At 46.1% G+C, this 25,259-nt stretch overlaps 1 protein-coding gene across 8 annotated transcripts in view; it reads right to left on the bottom strand.

The window, feature by feature from the left end:
- The window catches only part of FHOD3 (formin homology 2 domain containing 3), a 427,395-nt gene that overhangs the window by 48,456 nt on the left and 353,680 nt on the right, over positions 1 to 25,259 (bottom strand). For all 8 annotated transcript variants that reach the window (XM_053664320.1, XM_053664321.1, XM_053664323.1 and 5 more), the window contains 2 exons: positions 14,833 to 15,117; positions 7,098 to 7,978 (listed from right to left, as the gene is read on the bottom strand). In XM_053664320.1, coding sequence (XP_053520295.1) covers positions 7,098 to 7,978; positions 14,833 to 15,117 — 1,166 coding nt within the window. The remainder of the gene's footprint in view (positions 1 to 7,097; positions 7,979 to 14,832; positions 15,118 to 25,259) is intronic.

The following is a 25,259-nucleotide window of genomic DNA, read 5'->3' as shown; positions in this document are numbered from 1 at the left end:
CAAAATGGAACTGAAGAAAGTCACCTGAGGTCCAAAAAGGCAATCCGACAGGTTAACATCGTGACACACAGACGGACTGACATCTTCATTCTTAAGAAGAGAGAAAGCAAGAGAACAGGCTCGGGTATGATGGGAGTCTGTCGCAGCCTCTTGGCTGACTGGAGTCTCAAGACATGATTAGTGATGGTCCATGACAGCAAACCCAGAGGAGACAAGGCCAAGTCCTCCAACAGTCTCTTTCTGATTGGCTGAGTGTGTCTGCAGATTGAGTTGTTGCCTCTCTTTGATATAGATTCCATTTCTTTAAATGAGTATTTCCTGGGTGTCTGTGAGGTGCCTACTACTGAATGGGGCCATTTCTACCTGGACCTAAATCCAATCTTTGATGCAGAGACAGATGAAAACATGACACACATGGAGGAGACAGGAAGTCAGGTTTTGGAACAGAACACAGTATTTCCTCCAAGAGTGAGTACATTAGAATTTGCAAGTAAAGAAAAACTATTCTGAATGGTTATGGGGGGTGACTAACCACCATGTAAGTGTGATCAGAACCTTATTTGATTCAACGTCCTGATGAAACAGAAAAGACCATAATTCCCCCTCATAATCATTCAATATAATAATCTGAGTTTTGGGGTGGGGTGAGCATTCAGGCAGCAGTTAGGAAAAGGTAGAAAAGGAAAATTTAAATGCTAAATAGTAGTCATTAAGGATAGAGACTAATCTAAAATTTCACATTGGAATCTCAGGGAAGTCAGGTGCCAAGGTTAAGCCAATCAATAGTATAAACAACGATAGGCCTGTTAACACACCTACATGGCTGTGTGCGGCACACAGCACACTTATCCCTGTTGCACTAGATTCAGTCACAACCCCAGGAGGTCAGGCATAGAGACGGGATCAGGCTTAGGGAAGTGGACAGACTTGCTCAAGGACACACAGAGGCAGAGTCCAGACCAAATGAAATTCAAAATTGCAATACCAAAGCATAGAGGTCATTGCAGGTGGGGTGGAGGGGGAAAGTCTTTTAAAATGGCAAGATCTACAAATCCCCAAGGGAAGAGTATGAGAAGTGTTCACAGATGAACTTAAAATTCCTGGAATGAAATGGAATCCAGGGACCATGTAGACAGACTCAGGATCCTTGAAAGGTAACAAAATATCCATAAGAATAAGTCATCCAGATGGGTCAGCTCGGGTATGACCCATCCATGGCTCTGTGACCTTGACAAGTCACTGAATGTCTCTGTGCCTCAGATTCTCCTGCAAGGTTTGTGGTGAGGATGAAATGAGACAACGGATGTGCACCAGTGAGGACAGTGTGTAGCCCATGGTAACACTGTACAAGTGCCTGCTGGACTACTGGACTAATCCTACTGGTAATACCTGCAAAGTACTTATGACAAAGCCTGGATCACAGTGCTTTCTGAGAATCAGCTCTTAGCTATTTTCACCACCAGTGACTCCTTTTTATCATTTTTATTCTACTAATATTGCGTTTTAAAATTATTTGGTCTACCAATGTATATTTTTCATAACTAATACATCTGCCACACTTATTGATCAAAGGCACTTACATACATAGTAATGGCAGATCAGTCAGTGTCCCCATCCAGAACAGGGCAAAGTGTGGAGACTTGTCACTCAACTTAGCCTGAAGAGCGGCTTCCCAGGGCCTTGGACGGTGTGAGGCTTCATGAATAACTGTCACAAAAATGACTGACAATGTCTCCCGGATGCTCATTAGAGTCCATGCAGGCCCCTGAACACCTGGAATCCCGGAATGGAAAACAGATGCAAAAACATGAGCCTGCCTTGGGTGGAACTGGAGATCTCCTCACAAAGAGAATGTCTTAGTTTCTATTTTTAATGAGGAGAATATCATGGTGATTTCTATATGCTCAGCTCTCTTCTGAGGCTGACAGGCTGGCCTCCAGGTGAATGGTAAGGGGGGTTCTGGAGGAAGATCAGGAGATTCTCCCTCTTTGCTAGGAGACATGGCTCCCCCACGACTGAGGGCAGAACGGTGAACATGAAGTCACCACCACTAACTGGGAACTCAACACCATTTATCTGAGGTGGAAACAGGTCTGATCAACTCCCCTACACTCTCCGAAGGAAAAACCAGAAAATGTAGTTTATTTACAGCAGTGCTTTACAACTTAGAGTGCACAAGAGAATCTTTAGGGGTACCCTTAAACCACAGTGATACTGGGGCCCCCTCCTTAGAGATCCTGATCTCTTCCATCTGGGTGGGGCACAGGGTCACAGCTGTTTAAAAGATCTCTCCTGCAACCAGACTCTCTGACTTAGACTTTCAAAAGTCTAAACTTGGCTTTGAGGAGGGATTGTTGGGTGAGTAGAAAGTTGTTCTTTCAAGAAGAGGAAAAAGTTTAAAAATAAGAAACACAAGGCAGGGGTAAGAGAACATTTCTTAGGACAGAATGACAGTAACAGGGTCCTCATCTAGTTTCTATGAATGACAGGGAATAAAGTTCTCCCGGCTATACACAACGCAGGAAGTTTTTTATCGATGTTAAAATCAGCCTGCTGTACCCAGAAAATGTCAAGCTCCTCCTGGTGCTGAGAGCTGAGCCACCAGGTCCTCCCCTACGCAGGGTAAAGCACGCAGCTCTGGTGGCTCAGGGGCTGGGTGTGGCAGACCCCAAAGACGCAGTCACACATTCTGCCACACAAGCAAACCATGGAGGTGGTTCTTGAAAGCAGAACAGAACACCCTGCTCCACCAGTCCTGCAGCTTCTGTCTGTGATACCGAATGATTAGGAGATCCACGGTCCAGAGAAGGGCCAAGGTGAAGGCTGCACCGTGCTCATGAGGGGACGGAATGGTAAGGAGGGGCTGCGATCAGAGCTCATGCAGGCAGGCGGTCTGGGCAGGGGAACAGGGCTCATCTTCCAGATGCTCCTGAACCACTGCCACAAAGGGGCACCCCTGTGAATTTTTAAAGAGTAATTTGACGAGAAGTAAAAAAAAAAAAGCATACTCTAGAAGTAGACACTCAGCACACAGACCTTGTCGCCCCAGAGGGTGCCGTGACTAAAAATAGAAACAGGCTAAGGACATGATTTATGAAGGGGACGCTGTGAGTCTTGGAGAATACCACTTCCATGAAAGGCGACTGACTGTTCAAGGCCACGAGCAGCACTGCCACAGACCTGGGTCTGGCCCAGAGACGCCAGCTCTAGAAATGGCAAGTCGTTCCTCCGAACGCCCCAAAGGGTGACACCACTGTGTGTTTCCAAGCTGTTTACTGAGACGATGGTAATGACAATGATGCCACGATGCAGGTGTCAGAAAGATGGGACAACGACAGAACTTTCCTAAGTTCTCTAACAAGGGAGCAGGCAATGGACGTGGGAGAGCATTAGGCAAACAAAACAACAACAACAAAAAACCAAAAACCCACTACATCTAAATAAGGGCTGAAACACCTTTAGTTAGGAGTAAAGTTTCCGAGGAACTTGCCCCAAATAGGTTTCCCTTCTTCTTTTTTTGGATCCTCACCTGAGGATGTGTTTATTGATTTTAGAAACAGGAAGTGGAGGAGAGAGACGTTCATCACTTGCCTCCCGTACCTGCCCACACTGGGGACTGAACCTGCAATCCAGGCAGGTGCCATGACCCAGGATCAAACCCATAACATTCTGGTGTACGGGACGGTTCTCCAACCAACCGAGCCACCTGGCCAGGGCAGGCTTGCCTTGTTCTTAAGTTTAGGAGAAAAAGTATTAATTTTCCATACTTGTCCTTTGAGTCTTCTACAGCAGAGGCCAACTGTAAAACTGTCACATTTCCAATGTTAATGGAGTTTATCTAGTACCCTAACCTGGACAGCATCAGCTGAATTTTCTTAAAATGTCGCAGCTCACAGATTCTGATACCATTAGAATCTTCAGGGTAAACAAAGTTGAACAAATTTCTGCAGATCCATTCTAGAGCCTCCTCTCTATGATAAACCTAACAAGCCCAAGGTAAGGCAGCACCGAGTTCCCAGGGAAAAGCCAAATCCCCGAGGGAAAGCCGAGTCCCCTTCTTCATTCTGGTCTCCAGTTGCCCCCATACCTGTCTTGGTCTGCCTGTAATGTGGGACATAAAAGCTCCCTTTGGAAGGAGAAGGGACTTTGCTGACCTCCATTAGGCACGCGGGTCAGAAGGACACTTCCTAGGGCTCCTGGGGATGATGTCAACTCATGGAGGGAAAGTCCCCAGACATCCAAGGGCTTTCTGCCCTTACATCTTTCTCTGGGGTCGCTTTTTTTCCTCTGTGATTCTCTACATCTCAGACCAACAGTAGGAACACAACATGATGAAATTTAGCATGGAATTTCTGTCTTTCTCCACATAAACATAATTAAAGTCATTTTACTAAAAAGCTATATATATTTCCTACTGAGAGGGAGAGGAAAGTAGATCCAGTTGCAGAAACTATTTGGAAAGGAAACCAAAAAGCACATCTTTCTGTTCCTATCATTTCCATCCAGCAGTGGCCCAGCCTTGGCTCCAGCACATGCGCCCTTGTTGGGGGGGTGACTAGCATGGCCATGACCATGACCATGCCCTGTTATGACTCCGGTCTCGTGTGCGTCTTCTGACGGAAACTGAACAGATTGCCTTTGCTTTGTGCTGTCTTGTAAAATTGACTTCATTTTATTTTTGTTATACTCTATTGTGCTTAATGAAAAACTTCTCGTGAACCAGAATTCGGAAGTGGCTGCTTACAGCTGTGTTTCATAAAAATCACAGTCATGGATTAGAAACAGAAGTGAAATTGGTTATATTTACACTGGTAACATACACATAATGGATTCAACTCTCCAGGGTATTATGTTTTAATCCTAATTTGCATTCTCATCTTTGTAAGTTAGACCCTGCTCACATTTCCAACCCCCCAAAGCAAAGGTATGGGCTCCTGGGTCTTGTAGAAAATTCTGGAATTGGTTTGGTAAATTGTTCAATATACTACTTTCCTCTTATGCTCTCATTTTATAAAGACTAGGCAAACATTTGTCTTTTTTTTCTAGGCAATACAGTCTCTTAGGAGGTCACCACCTACTTTAAGGAAGAATGAAACCTTGGGCTGCAGAAAGGGCACCAACTAGACTTCTCGCTGACTCAGTGGGACCAAGAGAAGCAGGGAGGTAGGGGAACCGTCCATTTGGGTCTTCTCAAGGAAGCTCCCAATTTTACAATTTCCTTTGCAAAAATGAAATCAGAAGTGCCTTTACTGCCAAACTGTGACTCCCTTTTACTCCTCTTATGCAGAATCAAGGCCCAGCCTCTTCCCAGCAACTCTGAGGGTGATAAGCAACCAGGAGAGGCCCAGGGGATACAGCCAGATGAGCTGGGGGTGGGGCAGGAGGAGGACGGAGATGGGCCAACTAGATCTGCGATTGGAGGGTGGAATGAGTGAGGTTAAGTGCTGGGTAATTCCTGGCAATCAGAGGCCACTGTTTTAATCCAGCCGGGCCAGTCTTCTCTAAATGCCAGGCCTGACCTTAAGAACTGAAGGGGACATACAGGGGTTCAGTCCTGGGAAAGTCGGGACACAGAGACACTGAGAGTGAGTGCCCAGCATCACTTTCTTAGGTGTCATTTTCTGGAGAGGTCAAAGGGGGGCAACTTTCAGCTGAAGGAGAGGGATGGTTTTCTGTACTGGGTCCTAGTGGTTTGGATTTATAAACAAGAGAAAGCTTTGATTCTGACTTGGGGGCATTTCCAAGCCTGGAGATGATTCCCATTCACATCCTCCCTGAGAATGGGCAGAATCCGACACCACACCGCTGTAGAGGCCAACTCAGGAAGAGCAGCAGGTACCGTTCCAGACCCCTCTCTCGCCCTAACAACATGACTCTGTTAACAGAAAGTCGGCCAATTATGGCTCCCCTGCCTGGCTTGTCAGCAAAACACAGAGGTGACAGGCACTAACTGTAACTGGACTCCTTGTCTGGAGGGCACTCTTGTCCTGAGGATGCTGCGTACACTTTCTGATTCGGAAGAGGTGCCCGACTGATGGGCCAGGGAGTCTGACTCAGGCAGCTTTGTACTCACTCAAAACGAGGACCAACGGAGAGACACGTGGAGCTAGAATTAATTCATGAGACTACATTCTTGAATGTCCACTCTAAATTACAGTTCACCAATTATTTTCTTATACCCCCCGACCCTGAGAAGAGAGTCTTAAACCTATTTTAAAACTGTAACACACCCAGATTCACAAGTGTATTTGTTTTTTTAAAAGCCCTTCTTTAAGGTACCTAAAGAAGACCTTATTGATGCGGCGCATCATTAGACATAAAATCTGTGATCCAGTATGCTGCAGCTTCTTTGTTGGGATTCTTTAACCCATTACCTTACTGTCAATGTCCAGTGACTTCATGTACACCCCCTTCTATTTATAAAAGTAGATATGACACCTCTATTAAAAATACCACAGCAGCAAGGCCTACAGAATTCTCACACATTCATGAAAAATAAGAAATCTAGATGGATATGTGGTATTTACAGGATGCTAACTCTATGGCTATTTGGAAACCTCTTGGTAGCTGCATCATGCTGATTCAGCCAGGGATTATCCAAAGGAATGCCACCTGAAATACAAACTCTGCAAAAACACTGCAGGGTTACAGCTAAGGTTCCAACCAGTACTGAGGTCAGAGTAATTAAACACATCTCCAGGACACAGCCCCCATGTCTGGTAAGTCAGCAAGTCTACTTGCCTCTGGCTGAGGGCAGCACCTGCTGCTGGGCTATGCAAATATTCCTGCGTTAATCTTTTTGTTATTTTCTCCAGGTTATTTGGGTCTTTGAAAGCTACTTTGCCTAACGATGCCAGTTAGCCTCTGTCTGTTAGCTATGAAGGCCCTGTACTCACTTAGCTTACACCTAGGATGTAGCTCAAACAGTAATTAACATATTAAAGGTCATGTTTTTATACTAATCACCTTTTAAAAAAATCAAATATCAGAAGCAACACTGCCAGACACAGAATTTTATATACAACAAATCTCTCAGTCCTACTCAAGAGCAGAAAATAGCTCTGCAAATCAAGAAGCATGCTGGAAGCTATTGGTACCTTTGAGACGGACAATTCCTTAGATTTAGACTCGAACAGGTGCTCCAGCCTCGAAGTATCCACCTTAATAGGTTCCAGTTTTGACCAAAGAAATTCTCTGCAGCGGCGGTTGTTCTTACACGGCCACTCAAAAGGCCGCACTTCATTCCAGAACAGACGGATGGTCTTCTTTTTCTTGGTGAATGCCGGCTGACCCCTGGGTATCTGGGGCCACCCTAAGCCCTGAGGAGCATTGAACACTGGAGGAGGAGCCAATAAATTACCGGGGACTGGAGGGGGAGGCACACTGTCCAACAAGGGTGGAGGGGGCGGGGGCGGCAAACCCAGGAAGGTAGGTGGGGGTGGGGGAGGCGGCCCAGGGGCCTCCCCGTGACCCAAGTCCACGTCTAGGACGTCAATGTCATCCTCCTCCCCTAGGTCAGTGAAATCCATGTCTTGGATTCTGAGCTCCCTTGGATTGGCCATGAGCTGGTCCCAGATGTAGTCAGATTCCGTCTTAAGCTGGGCAGATGCTTTCTCCGGGACCTTGTCATTGGGCTCCGTGTCCGAGGAGGTGGACCCTCTCCCCAGGTCCCCGCTGTTAAACTTCTCCGCAAAGGCTTTCACGCTGCCCCGATTGTCCAGGCAGCTAACGTCCACCTTCCTGACGCTCTCGTCCTGGGCCAGAGAGTTGGCCTGCAGGGTGGATATCCTGCTGGCCAGGCTGGCCACCGCCTCCGCCCCCTGTTCAGTCCCTGCAGGCTCGCCCTCGCCCTTCTCCTCATCATCGGTGGGCTTTCTGTTATGGGCATACAGCATGTCCAGCATGAACCGTTTGTTGGTGAGGATGTCGCCACACTGTTCATTTACACTAGCATCCTGGACACCCGCAGACCACAAACCTGAAAGCATACAAGGGAGAAAAATGAGAAAGTGGCAGGGGACTGAAGTGCCATGAGAAAACCAATGAGGTAAGAGGTGGGTTTTCCACACAAAAATGAGGCAGTTGAAGGGGAAGGTGGTCATGGCTGACAAAATGCTCTTGAGCAGGTGGAGATGCTGCCATCTAACTCCCAATGACCTACTCCTGGACCCGAGAGCCTTGTCAAGTGTGACTCTCCTTGCGGCTCCTGCCCAGGCGCTTGGGAGAAATTGCCCTGCCCTTCCTACTCACCCATGACAGCTGGTCAGGCAACCCAGGGGCTTTCGCCCTAACCAGACACAGGGAGGCAAGGAAGATGCTCTTTCCCCAACAGGGGTGTTGGAGAGGCTGTAGAGTTATTTCCACTTCTCCCCTAACTCCACGTCTGCACCAGAGCAGCTCAAATCATCTGGAGAAATGCACAAACCATGCCATTGGTTGCACTTTAAGTTCACAGTCACTAGTCTTTGGGAGACTCTTAAAGCTGCCTGGCAGTCTCATCCAAGACCTCTCCCAGATGAGCCTGCAAGCCCCTCCTCTCTCCATCTCATCCTCACATAAGCATGCCATTGCGTCCTCGTTCAGCAATGTAACAAAGTCAGAAGAGACCTTCCAGTGTGTTCATTCTGCCTCCACCCAGCCCCCTGCACCTGAACACCAACCACAACCCCCTTCCTGTGACTGCTGGTAAACCATCCCTCTTAGTGGGAGTCAATAGTTCTGCTGGTGCATTTGGAAACCACTCCAGCAATTCTCTCTCCTCATCTCCCATGCTCTTACCACTACACTTTCCTACTGGCAGGTGAACATGGTACAATTTCACCCATCTTAAAAAAGAAACAGCCCTGGCTGGTGTGGCTCAGTGGGTTGAGTACCAGCTTGCAAACCAAAGGGTCATCTGTTCAATTCCCAGTCAGGGAACATGCTTGGGTTGTGGGCCAGGTCCCCAGTAGGGGGCACATGAGAGGCAACCACACATTGATATTTCTCTCTCTCTCTCTTTCTCCTCGTTTATTTCTCCCTCCCTTCCCCTCTCTAAAAAGAAATAAATAAAATCTTTAAAAAAATAAAAGGAAACAAACAAGCAAAAAAACTAAAAACAAAACCATTAACTCCACTTAACCCTCCTGCTAAAATGCAAATTTCTCCTTTCCTTTGAAGATGCCTATTATAAGGTTTCTTCCGGCCCCTCACTGTCTCCAATTTCTCCCTATTTTCTCTTGAACCAGACTCAGGAAGTTTTTGCTCCTACCTTCTTTCAAAGCTGTTCCTTTCCAGGTGACCAATGGCTTGCCTGTTGTACTAGCCCCAGCCAATCCCACTCTCCTCCCTTATTCACACCCTTCAGTTGGATGCCTGGATGTTGCACTCAGCTGGTTTGCTTCTTTCTTCTGGCTGCTCCTTCTCGGTGTCCTGTGCTGGTTCTTCCTTATCTTTACCCTTGAAATGTCCCTGGATCTCTTCTTTCCCTCTGTACCACTCTCTTAGTCGCCTCATCCAGTCTCAGGGCCTTAAACACTGACTCCTGCCCTCACGCCCATTCCCTTCACTGAACCTGCTTCTCCCACAATTGTTTCCGGTCTGAAGTATGGGAACTTTATCCATCTTTCTGACAATTCCAAAACAAACTTGGACTCATTCCTGACTCCTCCTCTTCGTTTTAGCCCACACATCCAGCACAGCAGGGCATCCCGTTAGCCAAATCGTCATGTTTTATCCAGCATCCATCCACTTTTCTTACTACCTCCCCTGTCACAACCCAGGCTGAGCCAGCGTGGTTTCTTGCCTTCAACACCAAAAGTTCTTACTGGTCTCAGCTTCAGCTCTTGCCCCTCTACTGTCAGTTCTGCATCTGTATGATAGCCATGTGATGTGTTAAAAGATATGATCATATCTTTTTGCTCAAAGTCTTCTAATGGTGCCACATTTCACTGAGAGAAAAATGCAATAACCTTGCAATGTTCACAAGCCTTATGGGGTCTCACCCTAATTTTCTTTTATCTACTGCCACCACCCCAGATGTGCACACATGAACCCCTTTCAGCTACAGTAGCTCCTTGACATTCCCAGAACTCAGCAGGCATGACCGGGCCTCAGGGCCTTTCCCCCTCCGAGAAAAACTGCACCCAGTTAATCACGATTTGCTTCTCAGCCTCCTTCGTGTCTTTGCACAAATACTATCTTCTCAGTGAAGTCTTCCCCAACCACCTTATTTAAAATTGGACAACTCCTCTCTCTCCCTAACCCTGTTTAGCACCCTTTCCTGCTTTTATTTCACCAGAGCACTTAATACTATCTAATCTTCCATACAAAGGTATTGCTGTCTTTGTCTCATTACTGAAACAATTATAATTACTTGCTCAACTATCCTCTTCATTGGAATGTAAACTCTACAAGAGCAGGGATTTGGGTGTGTTTTATGCACAATTGTATCCCCAGCATCTAGCATGAATGAATGAATGTGTGAATGAATGGTCAGGACCCTATTCCTCTGAGTTTGCTTCCTAAGGGCCAGCAGGACTGCAGGTGGGCATTTCGGGATGTGAGTTCCATTAGGTATCTAGGTGTCCATAAATACTTGTGTTGGGAGGTGGGAGAAGACCTAGGCCCTGGACGCGAGCATCAGGAGCTTTCACACTACCAAAGGAGAAGAGCCCGATCAGACATGCTGGTCCCTCCCACAGGTCTCTGCCTTGCTCTTAGATGAGGCGTGTAGTGGGAAGCACGAAGGCCCTTTTGTGGTCTGTTCCTTCCGGTGTGGCTCTGTCCTCTGTGCTCTGCTGTAACAGTGGCCTAGCCTCTCCAAGAGACCAACACCAGAACGAGAAGCTGTTGGGCCCTCTGGTAGGTTCCACAAATAAAAAAACACTTAGGAGGTGACCATCGATGAGACAGGAGATGGTATTTGAGCACGTGACAGAAAAATCTGGTTATCTGGAGTCCCAACCACTGGTCACGCAGTCCTGTAAACAGGGAGGCTGCTCTGGCACCAGGAGTTGGTGGCGGATAAAGTGGCCCAGTCCCTCCCACCAGATTGCCTCACTCTTTCTCCACTTATTGGCAAATGTTGAGTATTTCTTATTTTGGCTTTCCCATTTTAGCTAGATGCCTCTTCATTTGTTTGTCCACAGTGCTTTTGTGAGCCTCTACTAGGCTCTGAACACCCAGCTAGGAAGTGTAAACTCACAATGAACAGGAAAAGCAGCATAATAAGGTAACATTTCCAATGCTGGTTTTCTCACTTACTCTCTTCATTCTTTCAGGTCCTCGTATATCCTTATGTAGCATGTGTCTTATTTAGTCTTAGTTTTGCCCTTTGCTCTGAACTCTACTTTATCTGATATTAATAGAACTACTCCTGCTTTTCCTCATTAATGTTGACATGTTATCTCTTTTTCCAGCTTTAATGTTTCATCTCCCCATGTCACTATTTGAAATGAGTTTTGTATGCACAGCATAGAGTCAGGTTGTGTTTTCATCCACTATGCAAATCTGTCTTTTAATTTCAAGTAATTATTGATACGTTAGTGCTTGAGTCTGCCATTGTATTTGTGTCATTTTTTTCCCTTTGTGTCAGTTCCTCTTTCCCCCTTCTTGGCTGCAGTGGCTTGCTTGAACATTTTTTAGAATCTCAGTTTATTTGTCGTGCTTTGCAGTACGTTGCCTCATATAAATTTCCTAGCAGTTGCTCTAGTTACTACAATACCTACACCAATTCATTAGTCTACTGGTATTGATGTTTTACTACTTTGAAGTGTAGAAAACTTACTTGCATTTAAATCCCTTTACTTTTCCCAGTTTTGAAATATAGTTGTCATATTTCCTCTACATATATTGAATACAACATCAAATATAATTTTTGCTTCCACCATCAATATAACTTAATAATAAACTCACAAGAAAAAGGTACCCTTTTTAATTTACCCCTGTATTATCCAATTTTTCCTTTCTGAAATTTCAAGTCTTCTCTTGTCTTTTCTCTCTGTTCAGAAAACTCTCCTTACCCATTATTTAAGAGCAGATCTGCTAGTGATAAATTCTTAGTTTTTCTTTAACTGTATTTATTTCCCCTTCATTCTTAAATGTTACTTTTGCTGGGTGCAGAATTCATGGTTGATGCATCTGGTTATTTGGAAGCTATAGCATCAGGGGCCAAGGGTAGAACAGCAACAAGTTTTCCATTGGGGTTTGTCTAGGGCAGGGAATGTATTAATAGCCAAACAGATTTTCTGTTCTGTTAGCAATGCCCTCCCCAATGCTTTGGCTAGAGGAATGAGCTGCACTTGGTGCTTCATTGCCACATCATTGAAGTCTGAATGTCCCTAGGCAGTCAGTCTGCCTTCTTCTTTCCCCTTATCAGAGTCTTCCTATGACTGGCTGCTCTGCTATGCCCAGTATGCTTATTATTTTAGTTGTGAGAGGGAGAACCTAGGAGCAATGGAGCTTTCCCATTTTAGCTAGATGCCTCTTCATTTGTTTGTCCACAGTGCTTTTGTGAGCCTCTACTAGGCTCTGAACACCCAGCTAGGAAGTGTAAACTCACAATGAACAAGACAGACATCCCCATCTTCCCAAAGCTTACATTCAAGTGGAGACCAAGGACAGTTATGTAATTACAACAAAGCGTCATGAATGCTATGATAATGCCTCTTTACACGACTTTGCATGGAACAGAACACATGAAACAAAGAAAGAACTACTCAGCCTAGAATAAGTTGAATCTCTTTCAAGCCTCACACGTTCATTTTCAAATAATAGACACAATCATTAGAATATGATTGGAAATCATTTTGATTGACTTTGTGATTTAGCTGAGAACATCCTGAAAAGTAAGAGCTATGCTGAGAGAGTGGTCTTGACCCCACAACTGCCAATGGTGTCTAAGAACAGTGGGATTTTTTTGGAACCGAAGAGCTACCACCTGTAAACATGGCCACATCTCTTGGAAGCACCAGACTGAAGCAGAAAAAGTCACTGCAAGGCCCTAATTCCTGAGTGTACACACTCAGACACCACCAGCTCTTGTTAGAAAGTCAGTGGCCCTTCACTGGGAACAGAGTCTCCCTTTTGGAAAGTTGTCTTTATTGGAAGAACTTTGGACAATCTGATCTAAGAAAGTTCTGTTCCTTGGCTTATTTTTTTTTAAGATTTTTATTTATTTATCTTTAGAGGGGAAGGTAAGGAGAGAGGGAGAGAAACATCAATGTATGGTTGCCTTCATGCATCCCCTGCTGGGAACTGGCCTGCAGGAAACTGGCCTGCAACCCTGGTATGTGCCCTGACTGGGAATCGAACCACAATTGTCTTGTTCGCAGGCCCGCGCTCAATGTTCCTTGGCTTATTTTTACTAAGCCAACTTGTCAATATGTGTCAGGCCTGCTAAACCTAGTCATGACAAATCATTCTGAAAGTTATTCAAAATGAATAAAACTGATTTTAAGGACTAACTGATCAAGAAGAATTACCCAACACCTTGTACTCTGACCATAATTACATTAAGTGTGAATAAACAAGTAGATTGTGGGAGACTAACTGTCTGACTTTGAAGGAAATTAAGTATTAATATATTTAATACCTCTTAGCACATACACCTTCCACCAGACACAAGATTTTCAATGCAATATTTCCTCAGATGTAAACTCATAAAATCTTTCTGTCCTTTTTCTTAAACTGTATCATAATGACTAGTATCATAGAGAATAAAATCTAATATATTGTAGGTGAAAACTCAACTATTAACTATTTTAGACTAAGCCATTGATTGACAGGTCTCGTGGGAGTCCTTATGGCTCCATTCATTCATTCAATCTTCATCCACTCACCCATGCTTCAGAGACAATGTTTTCTAAATCTGTGACTTAACAGGGCAGGCACGGGCTTCCTGCCCAAGTCCCTGTGGAGGACTAACATTTCATTTAATCCCTAATCACAAAGTCACCTTTATATAGGTGAACTAAATATTAAATACAATGCCAAAAAGATATGATTCCGTAAGAAAAGGCATGTACTTTATACCAGAGAAAAACATGGCCCTGAGTATATTGTAGAAAATTACTTAAGCTCTGTCTGTTCCAGTAAAGTACATCAATGGACCTCAGCACACTGGGAACTACCACCTTTTGGAAGTCCTCATTTGATCCTTTGTAAACAAATTGGCACTGGTCTGAAAAGTTCAGTCATACCTTCATTTAAAAAACTCTTTCAAGTGAGTAGATAAACAATATGACATGTCTCTAAATTTAAATCAGAAAGCTACACTTTCTTTTTTTTTAATTTTTAAAGATTTTACTTATTCATATTCAGAGAGAGGTGAAGAGAAGGAGAACGAGAGGGAGAGGACTGCCAATGTGTGGTTGCCTCTTGTGCACCCTGTACCAGGGACCTGGCCTGCAACCCAGGCATGTGCCCTGACTGGGAATTGAACTGGCAACCCCTTGGTTCGCAGCCCACACTCAATCCACTGAGCTACACCAGCCAGGGCGAAGCTACACTTTCTATAAACAAGTAGAAGGAAATGAGGAATTTGGGGCTGACTCCTCAGAAAAAGTCCTCTGTCGCCTCTAACATGGGGCCCTTTCCCACCCATGGAGGTGATGACATAACAGTGTGGCAGAGGGTGTGGGGATGCCCCACTCCCCACTCCCCGCTACTATGGTGCAGGAAGCTGCTGGCTGGCTAACTGGCTGACGGTGTGGTCACATTCCTCACCTCCTGAGCCTGGGTGACACAGCCCTGAGAGTGAGCTGAGCCAGCAAGTCACCTCAGAGGCCAGCATAGAAGGTCCCCTGCCCCAGGGTTCCATGGGATGTTTATGGAGAACAGAAGCTTCCTTACCAGTTCCCCTGTCCCTGGAGAGCGTGTCCTCCTTCTCCTCCCTCTCTAAGGTGCTGCTGGACGAAGAGATGCTGGAGGCAGAGCAGTTGTCCCTCTCGTTCACCTCCTCGTTCCGCCTTTCTTTCTCACTGAGGGAGGCTCGCTCTTCTGGCTCCTGCTCCACTTCACTCTCGGTCCCCACGTGGGCAGGGGCTACTTCCTGGTTGGCCTCATCTGCCACCTGCCCTTCCTCTGCCTCTGGATCCGGTTCTGCCTCTGGTTCGGTCGCAGGATCCCCGGTGCTCGCTGGTGGAGACAGCAATGGAGATACAATCACAACAGGAATTTCTCAGAAGTGTATCAAGTGAGGTGTAATATTGGATGCAAGGCTGATTTCTCTGCTATGCGTGGTAGGCAGAATTCTATAGATGGTCCCGAAGACTCCTGTCCCCTGTTCGGGTCAATCAAAGACACGTCAAGGCACTGCTAGGAAGGGATTGTGCAGCTAATGTCCAAGTCTCAAGTCGGCTGACATCTAGGTGGGGCTGCTCCAGTCCCAGGAGCCTTCTGAAATAGGATGTTGGCTGAGTAGCAGCAGAAAAGGACATCAAAGAGATCACAACCAGGAGAAGGATTTGACACAACACTGCTGGCTTTAAAGGTAGAGGGACCATGTTGATGAGGAGTGAACTCTAAGCTGACAGTGACTCCTGGGTGACTGAAAACGAGGAACAGAGACCCTGGTTTTACAAGCACAAGAAACTGAATTCTGCCAACAACCTGAATGAACCTGAAGGTGGAATCTTCTCAGGGCCTCCCCGTAAGAGCCCATCTATCACAACCTTGACCATGGTCTTGCAATATGCAAGGCCAAGAACACAGCTGAGCCATGCTGGACTTCTGAGATAATAAATGGGGGCCATTTTGCTTCACTATTTTTGTGTCAATTTGTTATCAGCAACAGAAAACTGATACATGATCCTTCTGTCTCTTCAGGCGAAGGGGGAAAATCCACTATGAATCAAGCCAGTAAGCAAGTAGCCTGATGTTCTATCAGCGGCTACACCAGTGAGGCCTGTCACCCTTTGCTTGATGTGTTTGCTCATATTGTAAATTCATCCATCATTTTGGAAGCTATGTAGAAAAATCCTCATGGGCACAGAACTATGTGTAAACCTATCAAGACTGGAGACCCACTGCTTGCACCAAGGTAAAACACTCTTGCTCCTGTGAGCCATCCTCTAGGGAGGGGACATGGCACAGTGTGGCTTCCTTTGCATGTTTTTGCTGCAAAACATTCTCAGCTGTGAGCTGTGGATAAGTAGCTGAAGGACTGGGAATACAAAAACACTCTGAGCCCACTGCCATATTAAAGGCCAGAAGAGTTAGACAGGTCAGCCCTGAGGGTCTTTGACCAATGTGGGCACAGCCGCGCTGCTGGAATCCTGGCAGTGTGCCCCAGGAGTTCCAGGAACACACAAGTTCAGAAGAGATTTACATGTGGCAGGAACTGTGAGAGACCTGCCCAGACCCCATAAGAACAAGCAGACCAGAGAGCTCTCTCTGGGGGAATCTTGCCCTGCCAGCTCAGGTGAGCAGGGATGGCTGGCAAAGGGGTATGCACAGCAAGCCCCCCACAGGCCAAGCAGTGGCATTACGATGGGAGAGAAAGGCTCAGCCCTCGCTGGGCAGGGTGCCTTGCTGCCCTCTCCAGCAAGAAGTCATTCTGTCTGCTCTCAGCCTGCCTTCTCCTGAGAATGTGTCAGGAAATTTGGGAGGGAGGCAGGCAGTGGGAAGGATGAGATGCCAGCCTCTCCTATTCCTGAGTAACTCCCAACCACTGCAGGGAAAAAAAATACTCCTTGGTGGGCCCCCTGCCCCAAGTGCCCTTCAGGTAAAAAAAAAAATGGCTGTAGAGGATGGAGGGCCTCCCCCTTCTGCTGCCTGTGGCTTGATGGCTCGTTGTGCATCTTCTGCTGGGGACTCTAGCCTAACACAGGAGTCTGCTCTCCGTGGAGCCTGGAGCCTGGAGGAAGGGAGGCCGGGGGCAGCAAAGGCCCCTGCTGTCTACTGGCTGTCTGTACTGCATGTCTCCAAGAGTGATGGTTACAGGACCTGGCGATATGATGGCCAAGTTTCCGGGCAGAGACACACTGGCTGGCAGCAGCAGGAGGAAACCATGGGGCATGACCATGAACGTGAACCCACATGCCTAAGAATGAGCGTGTCACGCACTTTTCCTTAAAAGCAGAAGCCTGGGCTGGTACAGGGAAAGAGTGATCATGCCTTTGAAAAACATTCCCTTTGGTGTTGAAGGAACTTTTATGGTAATTTCTTTTTCATCTGATAATAGAGTATTTAGCAAAGAGATACAAAATGCTCTCCATTTCACAAGCAAAAGCATAGTTTTAGCAATAGCAGTGCCATCATTTGGTCGACAGAAAGCATCTGCTCTCGCACACATTAACTTCAGAATAGCCACATCAAAACGAAAATGTGTTCCCAACAGCCTAGCATGTGGCGTGCATTTGAGGTTTAATTGGTGAGCATATGGCGCAAAACAGTGAGGATGCCTCCACGCAGCTTTATCACTGACAGGGAGACGGGCATAGTTGGTTGCTGTAAGTCTGTCTACTCACCATCCCCAGGAGACGGGGCAGACAAAGGAGGAAGGATCCAGGATTTGGTGGCTGCTTGACTCCAGCCTACCTGCACCCCACTGCCTTGTTTCCTTCCCCTAAGCAGCGACTCTGCCCTCTGGTTAGACAGAGAGCTAGCAGCTGCCCGGAGAGCCGTGGTAATGAGCACGCAAACTCTAGAAAGCCATGCACTCTTGGGAATAAACAGTACAGTGGCACCCCCCATAGCAGGGCCTAACTTTGAGGCATCAGATGTTTCTATCTGCAATCTGACCATTGGGGTGGTTTCTCGTTTCCATCACTACCAGGAGGCAGTCATCTGATTGGAGCGCAGCCTCAGTGCCCACAAAGTCTGACAGCGAATTGTGGTATGCAAGGTCGTCCTAATGATGAACAAATTAAATAATACCCACATACATTCAAGGCAAGCAAACCACCAAGGACGGAGAAAGTGGAGGCAGAGAGCCAACACACAGTTGCTCACTCCTGACAATCTCTGTGCGATCAATGTACACACCACGCAACACCTGTGGCATCGACATGGCACACATCTCCACTTTCAAAGGGTTCACACTTGGCTAGGGACACAGGGCATTAACAACCCATCGACAGGTCACAGTGGTATGGGGCTGGGCACCTAAGTGAGGGCACTAGGTGACAAGTGACAGGAGTCCCTGGAAGGAGTGGCCAGGATCCACAGCAGAACCCTTCTTGTGCCATATCCAGGAAATACAGGAACAAGGGCAGAAGGTCCCTGAGGGCCAAACCCACAGTTTCCTCACATCCAAGAGCCCCCAGCAAGGCCCAGGGCCGGCATCTGCTCACAGCGTCATCGCTGACAGGAAGTACCCTGTGAGGACACAGTAAATTCCAGAACACTTCTGTTCCCCCTTCCCTTTATCTTTCACCCAGGACTCCTCCATCAAAACCCCCTTTCTCTCTCTCTCTCTCTCTCTCTCTCACACACACACACACAAATTTCCTTTGAGTTACTGCCCAAAGCCAGGCTGGCCATTCTCTGGGCAGACACAGGGATAAGTATTACCTGTATTCCCCGAGTCCCCAGGAAATAGGAGGAACTAGGCTAGTCTGTAGGGAAAGTCCTCAAGAGAACTGGGGTAACTGCCAACACCCTGGGGTGGGGGGAACTGCTCACAGCTTCCCACTACGGCTAGTCCCAGTGTTTATGAGTCTTTCTCTGGCCCAACAATCGTGTTGGTGGGGAGGGAGACAGTAACACACAGGACAGACCTGGCTCTTGTTGTCATGGAAGTTACAGAGCAACAGACTCCCCCGCCACAGCCTCTGCATGGCAAAGGTGGGCCAGTACTACTGCCAATGGACGCAGGGAACGTCCAGCCCTCAGCTCCCACTAGACATGATGAAAAATATTTATAAATGTTATGGCTGTTCTAAGAGCAAAAGCATGGAGCCCTGGCAGGTATGGCAAGAGTCTTTGGCAAGGTCTGGGAAGGGATGTATGTCTCTGTACTCAAATGACATTGAAGGACAGTCTCCAAAATGAAAAGGAGGGAGAACGTGGATCTGAGAGTATTCTGGCAGAGGGAAGAGCACGTGCAGAGACTTGGGCACAGGACGTGCTGCAGGAATGGATGCTGTCCAGTGTCAGGGACCAGGGCACGGGCCTTGTAAGGCAAGGTAAGGATCTGGAACTTTACTCAAGGGCAGTGGGAGCTGCTTCAGGTAGAGACAGGCCATGTTTCATTGTGTGTCATAGGACCCTCACTTACATCCGCATCACAGACTACACGTACTTCCCTCTGGGACCACTGAGGCATGCCTGCAGCTACAAGTGACACTCCTGGTCTGTGTGGAGTAAACAGAGCAGGAGGCAAACACTGCACGAGGAGACGGAGAAGGAGGAGCTGAGGGCCAGTCAGCAGGGATCAAGAGCGGAATGGACAGACAGCACCACTGGAAGAACATGTGGGCAAGTGACTAAGATTCTGGACAGTGGGCAGAAGTTTTCCACCCTGGAGTCCCTGCTGCGGGGCTGCTGGCTCCCTCTGAGGCACTGCACACTGCACTGTCGGGAGGTCTCTCATTACCCGGAGAGCCAAGGCCGTGAGGAAACAGGGAAGGCTCAGGATAAGGTGCTGGCAGGAAGGGAGGGGCAAGACACCTGCTCCCAAGCACACACCTGCAAGGACCCTGAAGCCCTGTCTTCAAGTCCGGCTCAGAAGTGATTACGATAAAACCAAACCTGCAAGTGGGGGCTGCCAGGGGTCCCCACACCCGTCCATACCCACCCTTCTAATGGAGGAAGGACACAGAGATCTGACGGTATCTCTGGGGCTGGGCAAAGGAAGGGGGAACTATGAGCATTCGGGCCAGGTGCCTGAACAGCCCTTCTCCTCATAGGGCGGGTGCGGGGGGTGAGTTTGGAAACAAAAGGAGGACATGGCAAGAAGTGGCTGGCAACATAGAAGGTGTCCAAACCTGGGATCTGTCTTTCTGGACCACATCCTGAGAGAGCAGATTGATGGGATGTCGGCATTGCCAGAAAGCACTTAGCAAAGGCCAGAAAAATGCATTTGGCCAGAGCCCACAGTGACCTGATTCCGAGGACTTTAAATGAAATTTTAAGGTCAGAGTGGGGTTGGGGCAAGCAGGGAATATAAGGAAGGAGAAAGACATCAAAATTAAACTGCATAAAGGGATACTGCAATGGATAATTTATGTAACATGGAAGAAATAATACAAAAGAAGATGTTAACAGTGTATTCAGAAGGAAGTAACAAGGAACCCAGTTACTGCCATCCTGTAGCAAGGACCCAGTACCAGAAAATGGTCACTTGTGGGGATTCTTGATCCAAAGGAAAGAGACATGACAGGAGAGAGAGGCTGGGAAGGATGGGAACATCAGTAGGAGAACCGCGTAGAAAGGGAAATCTTGAGTGTTTTTGTTGAGAGGATATAAGAGGGTACCCAGTCTGGTAACTGGTTCTTCCCTCATGCAGATCACAGAAGCAGGAGAGAGATGAGAGCAGGCCAGGCCTTGAGGATTTCAGGAGCTCAGTCCCTGTTCCAAGTTAACCAGGGAAGGTATAGACTCATTCTAGCTAGTCCTCTTTTTCCCTCCAAAATCCCAGCATCCATGCCTCATCAGGCCCAGCTTGGCCTTGAAGTGAAGTAGAGATGAAAGTGACTACATACCAAGTATCTCCTCTTCACCAGGGCAATTCTAGATACCATGGCCACATCACCTTATTTGTCTCACACCAACAACATGAAGGTTAGTGTCCCAGGTGAGGAACAAGGAAACAAGTTCAGAGAAGTTAAGAGATTTGTCCTGGGCTACACAGTGGGCTGAACACTCTCAGTCTGCTCCTCCAGACCCATTCTCTGCTCTGTTCTGTGCCCTGAGAGGCTGGCCTCTATGGAGAGCTCCTGCATTTGCATTCTGTCTCCCTTTCGGATGGGCTGGCACCTGGGAGGGACCACCAAAGGTGAGCAGAAGGAGAGGCTGGAGTATTTATGCCCCTGCTCTCTGCAGATGGGGTCACAATGTGGCAGAAGTCCTCAGGCCACCGTTTCTGTCTCACGGGCTCCTTCCCAAGGCTACAAAGGTCTCACCAAGTCCAAGCCACTCACCAAGTTCTTCAAGGCCTCAAGGTGGGCGGTGTCGATGTTTTCCCACTGATGCTAGTTTCTGAATACTTCCCCACCTTCTGACATGTGCCACCTCCTTCCAAAGGACTCACGGACAAGCAGAGCAAGTGCTAGCAGAACTGGGGTTTGAACTTCAAATGGCCTTACTGAAAAGCTAGGGCTGTGAATCACAATGTTCCTGTGTGGTGAGCGACTTAAGCCTTCACAGAGAATACTATAATCATTTCTTCAAAAAAAGAAAGTATAGTGGGCATAAATGTTCCAGTTCTGCTTTCAGCCATGTCCCTGACAGCCGAGCCCGGAGTGTCCAACTGGAATCTCTTGTCGTGCAATTTTTCTTTGAAGAGATAAATTGCTGGTAGAAAGATCTGAATTTAATAAGTCTTTGGGTGGCTTCAATTGATTTCAATCTGCGATGGTGTTTCGATGACTTTGCCAGGACTTGGCTTTCTGGCGGGTCTTATAAAACCAAGGGCCAGGCCAGCCAGCTTTATAAATGTTGCTCCAAACCGTGTAGATTCCAGGGACCTCCCCAGTTCATAGCTAATAACTAACACTATCGACTTTAAACTGTGGTTGAATCACATAAATATGAAAAAGGTCCCAAGAGAAAAAGCTTAGAACTTTGAAAATTCTTTAGCCTTTGCTTTTGGTGTTGGGCCAGTTCTTTCTAAGCTCTTCACTCAGATTCACTCCACAGCAGGGTTCCTTACCCTCAATACTATGGATGCTTGAGTTGAATAATTCTTTGTGGTAGGTGGCTATCCGTGCAGCGTAGGATATTCAGCAGCATTCCTAGGCTTCTACCCACTAGAAGTCAATAGTGCTTCCTCCCCAGTTATGACAACCAAAAATATCTCGGGACACTGCAAAAAGTCCCCTAAGGGAAAAATCACCCCTGGTTGAGAATCACTGCTTAGGTTTTGCAAAAGAACTACGTTATGACCTGAAAATCGCTGATTTCATCAGTCCAGTGTACTTGTATGCCTTCGAAATTAAGCCCAGCTTTGTTCTCAAAGTTCAGAGCTGGATTTTCTAAACCATTCCAGCCAAAGTCACCTCTTTAGATGAAAACCATACATGGTCAGAACTACTATCAGAAGTCCTTCTGGAAGATGCCACTTTATAAATCCCATGCCCACCCTCATAGTTCCATCAAAGGTTTTCATTTAGCTTCAGCAGAATGCTATAAGAAATACTGAGCTCTTCATCACAGACCATATTATCTCTAAATACACATCCTTAAACTCAAAAATCACATTTGATATGGCAAGTCATTCATACTATAAGAGGCTCTTGAAAGTCAGAAAGAGCTAAAAAAACCCCAACAACAAACCCATATTTGTGGCCTTCATGCTGTGCTCACATGGTGACGTACCACTGAGTTGGATGTTGGGCAGGATTACACTGTTAAATTGTAATTTCCATATGCCCCATGCCTCTCGGATTGAGTTCCCTTGGTTAAACGTGTGTGATACAACCCCACTCTAGTATTATATAGGACAAAAAAGAAGCCAGTTTTAGGTCCAATTATTCTAATATTGTTTACCAATAGATTCTACTTCACACTATAAACAGAAAATTAAGAGCAATTTAAGATTACTGTATTGTTTATTGCTCTAACTTCAAACATCAGCCCCCAATTACAAAGGCCTCTTTTGACCTTGCGTAAATTTCTCTTCTAAAGTCAGACAGGTCTTGTCTTGGTTCAAACAGAGTCAAACAGGATCAGCTCCACTATTTGTTTGTCCTTTCATGCCCAGGAGGGCGGGTGGAGCTCCTGGGTTACCTACCTGCCCATTTGCTCATAAGAGCAAATAGGAAGACAAGCCTTTCCTCGAAGAGGACGTTGAAGATGCTGATTGGCAGTGCGTGTCAACAGCACCTGTAGCCCTTTTCAAGTCCCAGGTGGACACATCAGTAGCATGAAAACAAACCACTTTGTAAGGGATACACTAGCATCAAAATGGGTAGTCCTAACTAATAACAGCAAATAAACTGATTGAATTTAAGGTGTTTTTTTTTAGCTAATTCATTTTTTCAAGCTCAGCAAGACAGAGTTATTCTTAATTAGATGTATTAATGTGATTAGTAGCAACTTCATTCATTACATAAATATTTATTTAGACCTCTCGTGGGCACGGCACTATGCAAGGCACAAAGAAGTCGGATGTGAAAAAATGTCTTCCTTATAACATTTTTCTTAAGTCTAAATGCTTTCTTAAGTCATAGCCAATAGATATTATAATATCCAAACAACCAATATCTAAGGAAAATAGTACCTCTTTTTATTGGTAGAGTATGACCAACCCTAGGCAGAGGCAGCTAGCCTGAGATTGGGTACAATTCGAAATTCCAATTTTAAATTCTCATTCCAAAAGGTTGAGTTTTTCTCACATCTATTCACTGATGGATATGGCTTTCCACTGAATCAGTGATTTAGTTTATTTGTGCTTGTTAACAAATTCATTCACAAAGAGATGGAGAAAAATTCAGTTAAAATAAGGCATATTTTGAAATGCAGTTGAATAAATGTCTTAATTATAAACTTGTTAATTAAGAATCATTCTCTGAATTTTCTCTTTTAGAGTTCGACCTCAGAGTTCGGCCATTGCATATTATGTCGTCTCTTTGTAAAAGTTTCCTTTCTGTACTAGGCCACCATCACTTCTTTAGTTATTACAGGGTGGTCCACATCGTCAAAGATGTGTCCTCTCATGAAGAGATGCTCAATATCGTTAGCTATCAGAGAGATGCAAATTAAAACCACAATGAGATACCACTTTACACCAGTCAGGATGGCTATAATAGACAATGCAACAAACAACAAATGTTGGAGAGGGTGTGGGGAAAAGGGGACCTTAGTTCACTGTTGGTGGGATTGCAGACTGGTACAACCATTATGGAAAACAGTATGGAATTTTCTCAGAAAAATAAAAAATTGACCTGCCTTTTGACCCAGCAATTCCACTGCTAGGATTATACCCCAAGAATCCTAAAACATCAATTTCAAAGAACCTATGCACCACAATGTTCATAGCAGCACAATTTACAATAGCCAAGAGTTGGAAGCAACCTAGGTGCCCATCAGTAAATGAATGGATCAAAAAATTGTGGTACATATACACCATGGAATTCTATGCAGCAGAGAGAAAGAAGGAGCTACTACCTTTTGCAACAACATGGATGGAACTGGAAAGCATTATGCTGAGTGAAATAGGCCAGGCATTGAAGGACAAATACCATATGATCTCACCTTTGACAGGAAGCTAAAGAATAAAACAAACAAGCAAACAGAATAAAAACAAAGACGCTGAAATAGAGAACAAGTGGGCAGCGACCAGAGGGGAGAGGGAAGGGAACTTAAGGGGAAAAAGGGGGAGGGATTTTGAGGAACAAGTATGAAAGACACAGAGATGAGGACTGGGGGGGGGGGGAATGGGAGGGAGGGGGGAGACCGGGTGGGGGGGGTGGGATGGGAGAAATAGATAAAAAAAATGTACTTGAAAAGTAACTAAATAAAATTTAAAAAAAAAATGTGTCCTCTATCGTGGCCTGGTAATAAATATCTGGGCACAGCGGCCTGTGCATATTAATGTGTCTGCTTTCTTTTTTCACGTTGTTTACTCATTCATGAGCTCCTAAGGCATTTACTAAATGCCCATTCTGCTCTGAGCATTGGGCAATAACAAAGGTGAGTGCACATACCAGTGAGGAGGGGAATGATTGCGTATGGAGTGAGATAAACCTGTATCTCAGGTACATGCAAGCCAAAGGGAAATGCAAGAGAGAAAACAAAGGTTTCAAAGAAGAGAAGATGCTTTAACTAGAGAACTAAAAGTCCAGTGGGCACCCAGGGCAAGACTGTAGTCAGACACCGTGGCATACCTGAGAGAAGATGGTCCCTCTCAGGCACTGATGGAACATAGCATGTGGGGACCATTGTGGTGGTAACAGACTGGTTGTAGTGACCAGATAACCAAGGGTCTTGAGTGTCATGTAAGATCTTAACTTTATGTTGAAAATAGTGGAGAGCTACTAGAAGAATTTAAGAACAAAGTATAGATAATAACTGCTTTGGTTGGGTTGCTAAGAAGAATCTGGAAGGTGTAAGACCTATTAGAACCAGACCAGGTATGGCTAAGACTAGGACTAAGGCATTGGTGATAGAAAGAC

Source organism: Artibeus jamaicensis, unplaced genomic scaffold (genome assembly GCF_021234435.1).
Source record: "Artibeus jamaicensis isolate MK-2021 breed Jamaican fruit bat unplaced genomic scaffold, CSHL_Jam_final contig_354, whole genome shotgun sequence".
Lineage (NCBI taxonomy): Eukaryota > Metazoa > Chordata > Mammalia > Chiroptera > Phyllostomidae > Artibeus > Artibeus jamaicensis.
Note: the sequence above shows the minus strand (reverse complement) of the source record. Positions and strands in the feature narration are given on the sequence as shown.